The sequence below is a fragment of the Pelobates fuscus genome, chromosome 4 (assembly GCF_036172605.1).
Source record: "Pelobates fuscus isolate aPelFus1 chromosome 4, aPelFus1.pri, whole genome shotgun sequence".
Lineage (NCBI taxonomy): Eukaryota > Metazoa > Chordata > Amphibia > Anura > Pelobatidae > Pelobates > Pelobates fuscus.
The window spans coordinates 318,695,843-318,710,606 of NC_086320.1; the positions used below are offsets into that span (position 1 = coordinate 318,695,843).

The 14,764-nt window shown below is 33.6% G+C and overlaps 2 protein-coding genes across 2 annotated transcripts; both read left to right on the plus strand.

The window, feature by feature from the left end:
- The first annotated feature begins 613 nt into the window (after positions 1 to 613).
- On the plus strand, positions 614 to 3,521 carry HOXA10 (homeobox A10). The gene is made up of 2 exons (XM_063450703.1): positions 614 to 1,500; positions 2,994 to 3,521. Exons 1-2 carry the CDS (start codon positions 711 to 713, stop codon positions 3,266 to 3,268), a joined length of 1,065 nt encoding a protein of 354 aa, XP_063306773.1. The 5' UTR covers positions 614 to 710; the 3' UTR covers positions 3,269 to 3,521.
- A 5,925-nt stretch (positions 3,522 to 9,446) lies between these two features.
- Positions 9,447 to 11,921, plus strand: HOXA9 (homeobox A9). Its single transcript, XM_063452339.1, has 2 exons — positions 9,447 to 10,116; positions 10,655 to 11,921. Exons 1-2 carry the CDS (start codon positions 9,570 to 9,572, stop codon positions 10,891 to 10,893), a joined length of 786 nt encoding a protein of 261 aa, XP_063308409.1. The 5' UTR covers positions 9,447 to 9,569; the 3' UTR covers positions 10,894 to 11,921.
- Positions 11,922 to 14,764: the final 2,843 nt, after the last annotated feature.

Below are 14,764 nucleotides of genomic sequence, written 5' to 3' on the forward strand. Positions count from 1 at the left end.
CAATGGGGGAGCTAGTCTGGAAAAAATAATAAAATAAATGGGAAGAAAAGCATGCTAGACCTCTCTGTGAATAGATCTATTTAGGGATAGGCATCGATAATTGTCTATAATAGTATTGGCAATGGCCTAGATTACATTTTACATGTATTCAAAATCAGACAGGAAAATATTGCAAGACTTTATGACTTAATTATTAACCATCACTCCTATTTTATTCTATTTTTTAACTGGTCTGTGAGCATATTTTTATTTGGAATTCATACACATGTGTTAAATATTTATATGAAATCATAATATACAACAAGATAATGTGCACATTTGTATTCATATATATGTATATATAAGAAACAATGCTTATTTGTACACACACACACACACACACACACACATACAATCTCTACTCGATTACCATATATATATATATATATATATATATATATATATATATATATATATATATATATATATATATATATATTTATATATATATATATATATATATATATTTATATATATATATATATATATATATATCGAACAGTATATATATATATATATATATATATATATTGAGGTCGAGCTAAGATGAACCTCTGCATACGAAACTGGACTGGGAGGGGTTGGTTGTAGGAGCGAGCTTCCATTGGTTGCATGCTTTTGCCGTGGTGCAGGGGTAACTCTAATCATATTCAGCATGTTTTGCACAAGAAATGTCAGCCAGAAAGGAATATCTGCTCTCCTCGCCAAATTATTCCACAACAATGTCATGCTCGGAGAGTGCAGCAGCAAACTCTTTCCTTGTGGACTCTCTGATCAGTGGAGGTGGCAGAGGGGAATCTGGGGCTTATTACCAAGCCAGTGGGGTCTACCTGCCCCAAGCCTCCGAGGTGTCCTATGGACTGCAGAGCTGTGGACTTTTTCCAGTTTTGAGCAAACGCAATGAAGGTCTCCCCCAGAGTAACACAGCCCCAGCCACTCAGAGCTATGCTCCGGGGATGGAGGTCTGGCTGGAGAACCCAAGGTCCTGCAGAGTGGACCCATCTGAGAGTCCAGCAGATAACTCCTGCTCCTTCACACAGAGTATTAAGGAGGAAAGCTCCTACTGCTTGTATGACTCAGACAAATGCTCCAAGACTCCTTCTGCAACTGACCTGTCCACTTTCCCAAGGGTTAACAGTGAGTCCAGCCCTGGACACAGTATCAGCTCTGTCCCAGTACCTGGCTACTTCCGCCTATCCCAGGCATATGGTACCTCCAAGGCTTATGGACCTGTTCAGATTGGGGCTCCCCAGTTTACACAACAGTCCCAAAATCGTTTTGACTCTCCTCTGTCCTCAGTTCCAGCCCACCCTGCACGAAAAGACAGCGAGCCATCGCCCAACAGCAACAAACTGGCCCCTGGATCCCACCAGAGGGAGGAGGACACATCTTCTGGAGCTGAGGAGTCATCACCAGCCCCTTCAGACAGCAGCAAACACTCTCCTGAGAAGGATTCTGTAGGTGAGCAACTATTGAAAAAAAGAACAAAAAAATCAATGATGAACATGAAATTGCCTCTCAAAGTAAAGGGGAATTTGCCTAGAGATCACAGAGGAAACCTTCCTTTTATTATGATCCTTTGAACTATTTGATAATTGGGCGTGAGTATGTCATAAAATCCTCTCCATCCTAAAACTTTACACCACATGCTTAACTGTGGCTTCGCTTTGTCCTACAGGAAGCTAGTATGCACTATAAAATAGCACGCTAATTTATAGGTCCTTAATCGAGCAGCATTGCAGGCGCCATTACATGCAACGTATCCAAAATATGACAGTAAAATATCAGCCCTGCATGTGCTGTAAACTCTATAGGATCCACTCCGAACCTTCTATGGAGCGTTCTAAACAATGTATCCAGATCACAGGCCCAAACAGACAGCATGTTACACATACATACATACATACATACAGTCTTACATACATGACAACATAGAAACATGGAAAACCTGTGTAAACATGTAGAATATACATATATATACCTGTATATATAGAATCTAAAAGTATGTTTCTAGAATATTAATAATCTGCTATAATACAATTTGAATAATTATTTAATTAAAGGATTTAAAATGACACAAATCCCATGCAGTTATCTGTGTATTAAGGGCAAAACGCTTCCTAATATTAATTGAATTTTTTTTATTAGTATTAGTATTTCATTTTGTATTTTAACTTACAGAACATGAATGTTCTGATATTTACTAAGAACTAATATGTGTTCTGATATTTACTAAGCACTGAAGTGTTAAATTATGCTGTTAAGTTATACATGTAGAATACTCAGAAAATAATTCCCTGAGATTATCTATACACATAAAAGCACGTACAGACATACACACACATATATATACATTCCTTCTTTGTGAATGTCAATCTATCCATTTAGTTATATAATGTGACATTATATGTATATAAAAAAAATTATATATATATATATATATACACACACACAAGGTACACACACACAGACACACGGATGTTTTTAAAAAAACATATACTCCCATATCCACCCAAAATGTTCAATTATTGATATAGAAATAACAAGGACTTTTATTCTGAAAAAAATAACATGCCCTAGGAAAAAAAATACATTTAAATTTGATATCAAACCAATGAATGAAGTGAAATTGAATGGTTAAATGTCAGAAAGCTATTTATTATTAAATATAGTATAATATATACAAAATATTCTAAATTAATTGAATATATTGAATATATATTCAGGTTTAGATTTTATATATATTTTATATATATATTTACCATGCCTATATATTTCTGTAGATTTGTATATAAAACCTATGCAAGGATAAAGATGATTTTTTTTTTTGCATGCCTACACCCTCAGAGGAGTGTATGTGTTAGATACTGATGTGAGATATATTTTTTATCTCCATAAGTCTAGATGTGTCTAAAACTCTCCGTTATGTATTTTTCGTGTGTTGACTCTCTCAGGAAACGCGAAAAGTGAAAACGCTGCGAATTGGTTGACTGCAAAAAGCGGTAGGAAGAAACGTTGTCCTTACACCAAGCACCAAACTCTGGAGCTGGAGAAGGAATTTCTGTTCAATATGTACCTGACTCGCGAGCGGCGCCTAGAGATCAGCCGCAGTGTACACCTCTCAGACAGACAAGTGAAAATCTGGTTCCAGAACCGCAGGATGAAACTCAAGAAAATGAATCGAGAAAACCGAATTAGGGAGCTCACAGCCAATTTCAACTTCTCTTGATGACCCTGTAACATCTTTCAGTCCTGTATGAAAGAGCCAGTAACCTTCCACAAATGGTTTAATTTATCCTAACCTATATGGATGGACACTTCTGTACTTTATCAGTATGCCCAAATTGCCACCCAGTCTTTCTCATCTGGGTTTTAAAGCCATAGTTGCACACATTTGTTAAGAACGATTCATTCAAATATATTTTTTTTTTATTAATTGTTTTTCTTCTTTCTTAGACTAAGAATAATGTTATGAAATCCAGTCGCAGTGAATAGTTTTCATAGGAAAAAAAAAGTCATATATATATGATTTGTATTTTATTTAATTTTTTTTTTATTTTTTTTATTTTGGAATGCTTCTTTTAACTTTAAGTCTATATTTTTTTTTGTATTTTTTTTTAAAATCAAATTCTGTTATTTTTTATCTTTTTTTTTTTAATAAGAAATGCTTAAGCGTGGACAGGTTAAAGAAAATCTCCATAGGACATTTTATTGGGTTGAAATTAAGAGTCTTAATTTGTCCAGGGGGGGAAATAATGAACTGTTTTATTCTTCAAGAAAGGATAAACTTGTCGCTAACGGACTATATGAATTATCTCACTTCTGTATTTTGCTGGGATTAGAGAATTTACCGAGGCAGACATGTCTATGTGTTAAATGTCGTTGACTTTATTTGGTTACTTTTAGTAACCACTGAAAAGCACACCGTTCAGATTTTGATGTTTACTTTTTTTGCTGTTTCAATGCATTGCATTTTTTGGTTTGTTGTTTTTTTATTTTTGTTGTTATTTTTTTTATATATATATTTTTTTAAAAGCTGGTATACAACATTGAAACAAGGGGAGAGGTCGGCATTCCCAAAATACTGTGAATTTAAAATGCTTTAATTTTCACGTTCTAAGTACAGAAAGTACAGAAAAATTGAACTTTATAGATACAAATATGTGTAAATGTTTATTATTAAAAAAAATGCCAATGATTCTAAGGGCGAATGCATTTTACGTTTAATATTAATGCTAGTTTTTAGTTTCAGTGACTTCTTACCCTTATCCAGATAAATTAATATTGCAATGTTGCTGCTGTGGGTGATCAGACCAAGTTTATGTTCTCAATGAAGAATAATAAAAAAATGCAATGAATTCTTCCTCTTTCCACTCCTTTGTGACTGTTTATCTTTAAGTCTTACTCTATCTCCCCTAGAACTTTTACAACAGGAGAAGTTGTCCAAACCCCCCATGCAATTACTATAGGAATCTATTTAAATATTACCTAGACAGTCGTAATTTGTCTAGGCTATAAGGCTGCAGTGCTGTAAGCTTTGCAAGCTTTTGTTCACTTTTATGACTTGCTAGTATATCTGGATAGTTACAGAGCTAGACGAGAGCTTTCAGTTGTGTAAGGAGCTGCTTAGGCAGAGGAAGCAAATACCATGGGAAGAAGGAATTTACTTGCTTTATAAAACAAAAACAAATCTACAAGAAACCGTTTCACTTCCAAACAGGAATACCTACAGATATTACCGATATATTGATGACATACACGCTATCCTCAAGGTAAGATCATCTGATCTGAGTCTTTCTATCCTTAATCAGGTCTGTCCTTCCCTCTAATTTGTTCCATTTCACTGATATAACTAAATAGATTTGTGTAATGACTGTATACTGACACGGAATGTTCTGTGTATGTGTGCTAACAGATCAGGTATGCTCAGTGTGCAACGAGTGTCCGTTAGATTTATTTGTGCAATGGTTTGATTTCTGGGATACAATGTTTCTACATGTTTGGCTCGCGATGAGACCAGGACTACATGCACGTTTCCCAGACCGAGGTCTATGCAAACTGTTTCCTCTGGGATTTATTTTCTTTATAGCGGATTCTCTTCGAGGAAACTGGAGATCGCCAATCCCAAAGTATTAGGAGAGAGAGAGAACTGGCCTGTGGTTTAGGTAGTTTCATGTTGTTGGGGCTTACGCTTTCTCTACAACACGAAACTGCCTTAATCACATCAGTGAAATACATCTTTAAAAGAAATCTTGTGTTTGTAACGATCAATGTGTGCATTTTTTTCTGTGTATGTATGGCTGTGCACATAGCTGTGTATATATATATTACATATATTACATATATATATATATATTTATTACATACATGCATATATAGCTGTGTGTGTGTGTGTGTGTGTGTGTTGTATATACATATATTTATACAGATAGATAGTTGTGTGGTTGAGAGTGTGAATAATAAATAAATCAGTGTGCTTATAGTGTATTATTAATCATATAAATCACATCAGACTATCACTTGTACATATGCAGCTGTACTCAAGGTCACGTGTATAAAAATAATGTTCTATCTATCTATATGTGATCTCAAAGTCAGAATGCTCACAAATCCTTTGTCTGCATTGACTTTGCCTCACCCCTTTCCCATTCCGGAAGTGCTGCTCAAGCCATTTCCATTTAGTGGGCTTTTCTAAAGCACACACCGTTCTAGGATAGATGTCTGCTCGGTTTACTGGAATATTACTTGTAGCATGGGTTTCAGCATAATGGCTTCCTGATTACAAGGCCTCGGTTATGATCATTATTACAATGTGCCCACAGAGGCTTGCATTCCTAAGAGCTGTACCACCAACAGAGACTTTGGCTGTGGGAGAAGCTAGACTGCTGTCCAAATAAACATACACTGCAGAAACACAATATGGACCCCTTTACTCTGTCCCTTCCAACCTAATCTCACACCCCATACAATAACCATCTCAAAAGACCTACATGAGTCCCTCCATTTTATTAAAAATAGCTTACCACCTAAGGAGAAAATGTGGGGTTCGGAGCAAAAAAATAAAAGAAAAAGAAGACCCACAAAATACACAAACACACACATAAACATACACACACACACACACAAACATACACACACACATACAGTTAAAGGGAATTTTCTATTGTTTTTTTATTTTTCCTTAAACAAAATGGCAAATGGAGTTGAAATAAAACCATGCAACTCAACCAAGGTGTGTAGTATTAATAATAATAATAAGCAGCTGCTTAATTTAAACAAAAATTATACAGAAAAGAGACAGATGAATAGTTTCAAAGTGGGAGGGGTTAGATATTTAATCAATGGGACATTCTTGGCCAACGTGTGAAAATAATTCAAATATTTTTACAAGTTTCAAAGTTTTTATTAAAAAAGTAAAATGTCTAATTATTACAATAAATGTGAACTCTATATCATCAATAATAATAATAATAATAATAATAATAATAATAGGTTTTAAAAAACCTATAGGAACAAAAGAGTCATTTTATATTCCTACCACTCTACGTGTTAAGATTGCCAGGTTTATTAGTCATAACAAATCCACATATATAGGGATTTATAACAACATGCACATACATTAGAAAAACAACAACAACAACAACATGTAAACAGCACACACATTTATGATATCATAGAGATTTCACATCTGAAAATACCTCTATAGACAAAGCAGACTTGATATTGAATTCACTGTGCAGTACTTGAATAGTCTTTATTTCTATGTATGCATGCCGAGGTAACGTTTTAACTTGATATATAATATTTGATGTATGTAAGGTCTAGAATATGCCTCCTCCACCTAGTTATTATAAACCGGATTATTTTACCTTTAGGGCAGTTTACTGATTTGTTGTGGCATATTTCTTAGCTCATGACAGTAAAATGTTTTCTTAAAGCGAAAATAATACTCAGGGTGGAAATAATACACACAGCTGTATGGGAGAGGAGTTAAGAAAATGTTAAGAAACATTTAAAAGATAATGTTTTATCTAAAGACTTCAGGGAACAATATAGAACGTGGACAAGGAAAGGTCTGCATCGCACAAACACACACACACACACACACACACACACACACACAATACATGGATTTGTACCAAACGATTAGTGTGTATATATAAATTCACACACATAATAATAACAGTAGCAATAATAATAATTATAATATTGATAATCATAATAATACATGTATTTCTTTATCGTATGTTACTCACAAACACACACATCGCAGATGTACGTAAATACACACACATTTGCATCTAGAATATCCATTCATTTGTAATTGTGCAAAATGCACACATACGTACATGCACAGACACAGAAACATAATTTTATAAAAAAGACAGAGCCATGCATAAACATCTTTGCGTTTGTGAGTTGTATAAAACAAATACAAAGCCACACACACATGCAGGTCAATATTATTGCATATATATGTGTATATACACACGTGTGTGTGTTTGTGAAGTATATCTAGAAAATATGGGTGCATAATAGGAACAAATAATATATTTTTTTGTATTTTAGCCTGTCTAAATGATGTACTAAGTTTGCTATCACTTGGGAATAGTTCGTAGCATTTCCCATACTAATTCTAGCTTAGGCTGCTTAACCCCTAACAATGGACTTGATATAATTACTTGCCCCTTTCCATCCAATGCAATCACCCTCCTATACATATTTATTTGTATAAACCGTGCTGGTATACCAGGTGTAACACTAAGGCTGCTGTTGTGTGTATGAACTAATTGTACTGTTCCTTATATTCATCTATGATATCTGCTAACTGGGGTGAGCTATAAACAGTGTTACATGGTGGGCATTTTATGTATCTCTCTGTACTAGTCCACGCCCTTATTGCCCCACACTTAGAATATCTAGCCCCCATTCTGATATGTTTATCTGACTTATTTGTATTACCTTGGATTGCACCTATTTTATAATTAAATCTGATTTATTTCTCACAATTTCATTTAAAAATAATGTAATAACAAATAACATTTATGATATATATATAGAGAGAGAGATATATGTATGTATATATATATATATATATATATATATATATAAATGCATGTGTGTGTGTGTGTGTATGTATATATGCATACACAAATACATACACAAGATAATAATTAATAGATAGACAGATAGATAGCTAATTGCTAATTATTAAAAACAAATATATACATTCTCAATCTGTGTAGTAACACATATATGGGTTGTATTATTTTTTTTTAGCCAAATATATTTCAATATTTTAATATACTGTATATATGCATACACACAAACGCACACATATACGCCAATCATTTTAAAACGCACATATAGTTCTAGATATTTAATTAAATTAATTTTCTGTTCTGCACATATAAGTATTCATTTTTGTATTTATACTTGTTTGTCTCTTTTTTTTTATTCTTATTAATTTGTATTTTTCTTTTCATTCAGGCATGGTAATAACTAGTTACATATTTACATAAAGGTGACTTTCTCTATGCCGACGAGAAGAATATATATATATATATATATATATATATATATATATATATATATATACACATTTTTTTCTATAAGGTTTGAATGCTAAGTACCTTTATGTCTTCATTTAATAGCAAAGTATCCTTTTTAAAAACTGATATACTTTTGTTGTGTGCATAGCTCTGGATCTGGCTGGTAGAGGGATATAAAATGTTCTTATTTGCATATTGATTTGATGCCTGTCTTGTCTTTAGATCTCCTTGTGCAGAATTTGAGTGCAGAACAGCTCCAGAGCCATTTACACTAAAATTTGCATTTAAAGTGCATTGCAGGCTGTGATCTATAGAAGTTGGTGTTACATGCCTTTAAGAAAACCCCACAGCCCAATTGCAAAATAGAACTATTTAAAACACGTACCTTTCACAGTCCTAGCTATTTGTGCATAATATTTTTTTTATTTACCCCAATCACCTCACCCCTGTATATAACATAGGAGGGGGTCCCAATATTATTATTAACTGTATTATACTGGGACTTTTTTGGGGGGGTGTGTTTGTATTTTCCCCTTTTTTTGAATCCTTTTTAAACGTGAAACAAGCATGAAGAGTGAATTTATATCACAGAGTTCCAAAGGAGAATTTATCTGCATCCTACTGTGTGATTAATAATGATGTAAAATAGTCCCTATGATGGTAGCAAAGTAAGATTTGATCTTTTAATCTGACTTGGACACTATTAAAGGCAACTATATAGTGTAACTCAAAGATCCCTTTGCATAAAAACATATGGCTTTGCTATAAAAAATTATGACTGGAAAACACTGACCCATTAATAGCCTGCGGACTGATTTATACCTTATTGTTCTGCTGCTCGGTCACATGGCCCTAGCAGCCAATAGGAAGGCAGAATGCCTGCAACTTATTAGCAGACTGTAGTTCTTTGTGGGACTAAGTTGTTACATGAATTCTGCAGTTTCATAATTTCAGGAGGTCCTTCTGTGTTGAATAGCAATGTCGACTTCTGGGACTCTCAGCAATTATTATGTGGACTCTTTCATAATTCACGAGGGTGACGATCTAGTGCAGTCAAGATACGCCACTGGCTCCCTGACTCAGCCTTCAAGGCAAGCAGCAATAGGGGAGCACTCAGAATACACTCCATGCAGCTTTCAATCAAAAACTTCAGTGTTTGGGAGCCCTTGGAACCCAGTGCACCCACAGACTGCAAACAATGTATCCAGTGTGTACCACCCTTATGTGCATCATCAAGCACCAATAACAGCCTCTGATGGCAGGTACATGCGATCCTGGTTGGAGCCCATGTCTGGATCCTTGTCCTTTTCTGGCTTACCTACAAGCAGGCATTATGGTATTAAACCTGAACCACTTTCCAGCAGGAGGGGGGACTGCACCACCACTTTTGAAACCCACACTCTGTCTTTGTCTGATTATACATGTCCCTCTCCTGTTGAGAGGGAAAAGCCAAACAACGAGCCTGCATTTGCCACCAGTAATGGAGATCCTGTAACAACCGCTGAAAAGCCTCCTGCTGACCCAAGTAAGTAGCTCCCATCTTACTGGGGTCCCAGTGATTTAAATGTCACTGCATTTATGGGCTTAAATATTAAATATCCCATTCCAATTCTACATAGTGCTTGCCTAGACCCTATAGAACCATATAGCCCCCACAAAGACTGCAGTTAGGTAAAAATTCCCATTTATTAACTATTAATGGTGAAGGGGAGATTGCATGTTTTTTTTTCGTAAAAAAATAATATTCTTGAATCCATCCAGTCCATTGATATGCAAATTCTACCCTGCTGTGCACAACATATAGGTAATCATGTCTACTAGTGACTACCCCTTTAAATCAGGTTCAATGTTTTAGTCTTAAAATCAAAGACCAGGTAGTGAAATAGATATGGAGGAGGCGTGAGCTTGTGTGCAGTATCCATAGCAGGGATGCGTGAGCTTTTATCCTGACTTGTAGAGTTTGCATCCATTGACCAGCATGCTAATAGATTGGTCCATTGCCTTCATGGTAAATATAAAAAGTAACTTCAAATGTTTTGTTTTTCTTTCTCTCTCATCTTTAGACAACCCATCTGCTAACTGGTTACACGCAAGATCAACTAGGAAAAAACGCTGCCCTTATACCAAACACCAGACACTGGAATTGGAAAAGGAGTTTTTATTTAATATGTACCTCACAAGGGACAGGAGATATGAAGTGGCCAGATTGCTTAATTTAACAGAAAGACAAGTCAAAATCTGGTTCCAAAACAGAAGAATGAAAATGAAAAAAATTAATAAAGATCGCTCCAAGGATGAATAATTGGGTCCCCTTGTTTAAACGCATCGTCTCAGACAAGCGATACTACTATAGCAAGGCCTCATTTTTTTTTATTTCCCTGAAACAAATATCCATTATTGTAACAAATCCCAGTATCAGCACATAGCTGCTATGCCTGTGCTATCAAAGAGGTACTGTATTACATCAATTCTCTGTAAGACAAACAAAAAGGGGCATTAGGGGTGGGCTGGCATTGAAAAAAAGCTACCTGTTCTCTTCTACAAAAAAAAACTACCTTTTACATTGTGCACAAACATTTATTGACTGTATATTCTATCTGAGACTTAGGTAATATTATTTTGCTGTTTGTTGGAGCAGGACTGCCTGCTGGTATACTTGAATAATGTGTTTTATTGTAGTAAATCTATTTGTGACTCGGTTTGTGTGCTTGATCAAATTCTGATTGTTTAAGCTAGTATTGAAATGATCTCAGGTTGTTTAAATAGGAAAGAATATAGACGTAGGCTACATACTTGCAATGTTTATCGTTGTTTCAGTATATAGACACTTATTATTGTCGATAGTGGTGTCCTATTAAGCTGTAAAAAAAAAAAATGATACCCTAGATTGTTTGGCAATCAGAGGGTTTCAGTAAGTTAGAATTAAAATTGATAGTATACAGAATGTTGTATACTGTGATCGTCAGTTGTAAATACAATCTTTAGTGGACAGACAGAAATTTGGAAGGAAAAAAAATACTTAAAAAAAAAACATAAAAAAATAAAGATAAAATAAAGTTTGGAAAATGGGATTGCACCAGTGAGCCAGTCTGGTCTTAGACTATGTAGAAGAGAAATAATTGTTCTACTACCTATGGTTTATGTTATGAACTAGTTAAATAAAATATGGCGCTCATTGTATTGAACTTAAATTTATTAAGAATAAATTATAAACAATAAAAGTAAATTGGGTGATAGTATATTTCTATCGCGTTACACAGTTGAAAAATAAATAAATAAATGAAAAATAATTTATGCAGAACATATCCTTTATATTTTACAATAGTTACCTCATGGCTTGTTGACCAAATTGTTGTGTTTGAATTCTATTTATGTTTTATTTTAATTTTGTTTTGGTCTTTGTTTTGTTTGTTTTTTTTCAAAAAAAAATAATAAAATCTATCTTTTTTTTGTTATTTGTGATTTTTAATTTTCATTTATCTTTTATTGATTATAGATAATACAGTTCACAGTGTATTTTGGATTTGTCTTCTTGTACACTAGAATGCAGCTGGGAGAGTGATATGAAGAAGGGACTTCATTACAAATTGGATCTTAGAAAAAAAAGCATGTATACAAAAGCAATGATGTGAAGATGATATACATTCTAGGCTTAAACTGGTGTTCTAAATATTTTCTTTTCTGTAAAAAACCCTCAAAACCAGCAAAAAAAAAACTACTTTTTTTTAATGACCTAAAGCATAACATTCTATCATGTTTTTTAAAAGTTAGGTTATGCAAAGCATTTTATTATTATTATTAACAGGCAAACTCTAAATCTATAGGTTTGCTATACATTGTGTTAAAGTGGCCTCTAGTTACTCACGGTCCATCGTGTGTCTCAATATGAATTTCAGTTTCCAATTTCCTCTTAGACGCCCAGGATTGCATTTAACAAAATAAGTGAAAATTCATAGTTAGAAAAGAAGAGGGGGGAAAAAAAACAAGTTAAGTCAGCTAAGACTCATGTCCTGGCAGAGGATGTTGTTAGGGAAATTCTGGGCCATATAGGGCAATAAAAGAAAATTACTGCTCTAACCGTTTATAGTGTTTGAAATGCTGCAGGCTTTTTCCAGAGAGTGAACGTTCAGAACTTGTACAAATTTGATTTTGTTTTTGCAAAGAAATTATGGTGGAACTTAGAACTAAAAAAAAAAAAAAAAAACATTAGTTACAACTTGACTTGTATTTGATAAAATAAAAATCTAAAGTGACAAAAACAACCAAACAAACAAAAAAAAACAATAGCAGATATTTTTTTTTTCTCTTTTTTTCTTTGCAATTGTAATTGCACTTAAAAAAAAAATAAAAAAAAGAATTTAATTGCAGTTTTTTTTTCCTGTTCCGGGGACCGGACTGTTTAAACGCCCTCTGTTGTTGCAGACAGAAGGAAACTTCAAAGAATGGACACACTAAAGTGTGTAATAAATGGCTGGTCTGCAAACTGTCTGGAATTTGACTTTTAATGAGTTTATAGCTGCCCGGCCACAATTAACATTTTCTACAGAAGCCTTTTCATTTGTTTTGTCTGGCGGATCCTGATAATGTAGTGAACGGAAATAAGTCGATTTTATTAGTTTTCATCACTAAAATCTCATGTTTGCTGAGGATTTTCTAAGTGAAAACTGTAATTCGACTGGTGGAGGTTGCTATTTATTTGCAATGAGCTTAATTAATTAATGGAAACATTGTGGCATTTCTCTAAAACAAAGACTCCTCAAAGCAGCAAATTATTTTATGGCAAAAGAGCTGCACTTGATATGTGTGGCCAGCAGATGGCAGCATTAAACCATTAAATAGCTGACTGCTGGGGTTTTGGAAAAATCAAAGGACCACATTGTTTATGTTAATAAGAATATAAGAATATACTTGGGAAATGTTTTATTTATCTACATGAATTCAGATTTGAAAACACAGAAAACACTATTACATCAAGGTGGGGAATTCAATCTAAATTATGCTATGTCAGAGATATCCATTTTTTTAATGTAGCTACTGCATTTTTCTTAGAATTTCAATAATACATAGTGAGCAAAAATAGTGGTCATATTGTCAAAATAATGGCGACAAACGCTATCTAGAAACACACACACACACACACGTTTCATTTTACATCTTTGACACCTAATTCCCTAATAAACAATATTCCCCTTCATAATTTCGTGAGGATATTTATTTAAGTGTTTGGACACTGCACAGCCAGCCTCACCCAAATGAATATGGATTGCATCCATTTTCTTGAATTGCAGGCACACAATAAAAGTTTGCAGCCATATGTAATATAATCAATATAGGTGCAGAATTATTTTTAGTAATTTGATATTTTTTATTTGCTAATTTATTAAAGCTCCTAAACAATTTTCATTTATGAAGTGCCAGTATTGTCTGTAGCCCCACATAGTGTAATACACTATTTATATTGCCCACGGGTACTTAGAAGACAGTTGTGTACACAATCCAAAACAACATGTATAATAAACTATAAAGCAGATGTAGTGCTAAGCCCTTTAAGGTTTCTAGCTGCCTTCCATTCTTTGTTTCGGCATGCCTCACTTCCATATTTGTCTGGCTATATTTCCCCAAGCTTTTTTTCTTCCCTAGTTCTGTGTGTATATATATATATATATATATCACCTTTTTCGCTAACATAAAGGATAATTTTAACTTCTTGGTAGTATGCATTTCCAGAAATATGTAACACTTTATTGAGCCCTGTTACTCTCCATTTCTTGTATTTATGCATTTCTTATTCATTTATTTCTGTTATTTACTAAAAATGCGTTCAATGGCCTGTTAATTTTTATTTTGCTTTTTTAATGTAAAATCTGATATTTAAATTACACAGCATCTATCAGAATATTTGAATTTAATATTATTATTTTTTTTATGTTAACCGTGTACGTTTGTGTCTGTCTGTCTATCTATCTATTTATCTATCTAATCATTCAGCTGATTAATTTATAAAAAAAATGTATTAATTATGTTTTTTCTTTATTTATTTTATATATATATATATATATATATATATTGCATATATAAATGCATATACACACAGATTAAAAATATAACTATGTATTTTAATTTAAAAATATACAACTTAAAATAAATATATGTATATATATGTGTGTGTATAT

What these genes read in the sequence shown, in the direction of transcription:
- HOXA10 (XM_063450703.1), top strand. Translation starts at nt 711, where the DNA reads ATGTCAGCCAGAAAGGAATATCTGCTCTCCTCGCCAAATTATTCCACA. An exon ending in TCCTGAGAAGGATTCTGTAG is followed by an intron (nt 1,501 to 2,993) that starts GTGAGCAACTAT and finishes TGACTCTCTCAG; the next exon opens with GAAACGCGAAAAGTGAAAAC.
- HOXA9 (XM_063452339.1), top strand. Translation starts at nt 9,570, where the DNA reads ATGTCGACTTCTGGGACTCTCAGCAATTATTATGTGGACTCTTTCATA. An exon ending in AAAGCCTCCTGCTGACCCAA is followed by an intron (nt 10,117 to 10,654) that starts GTAAGTAGCTCC and finishes TCTCATCTTTAG; the next exon opens with ACAACCCATCTGCTAACTGG.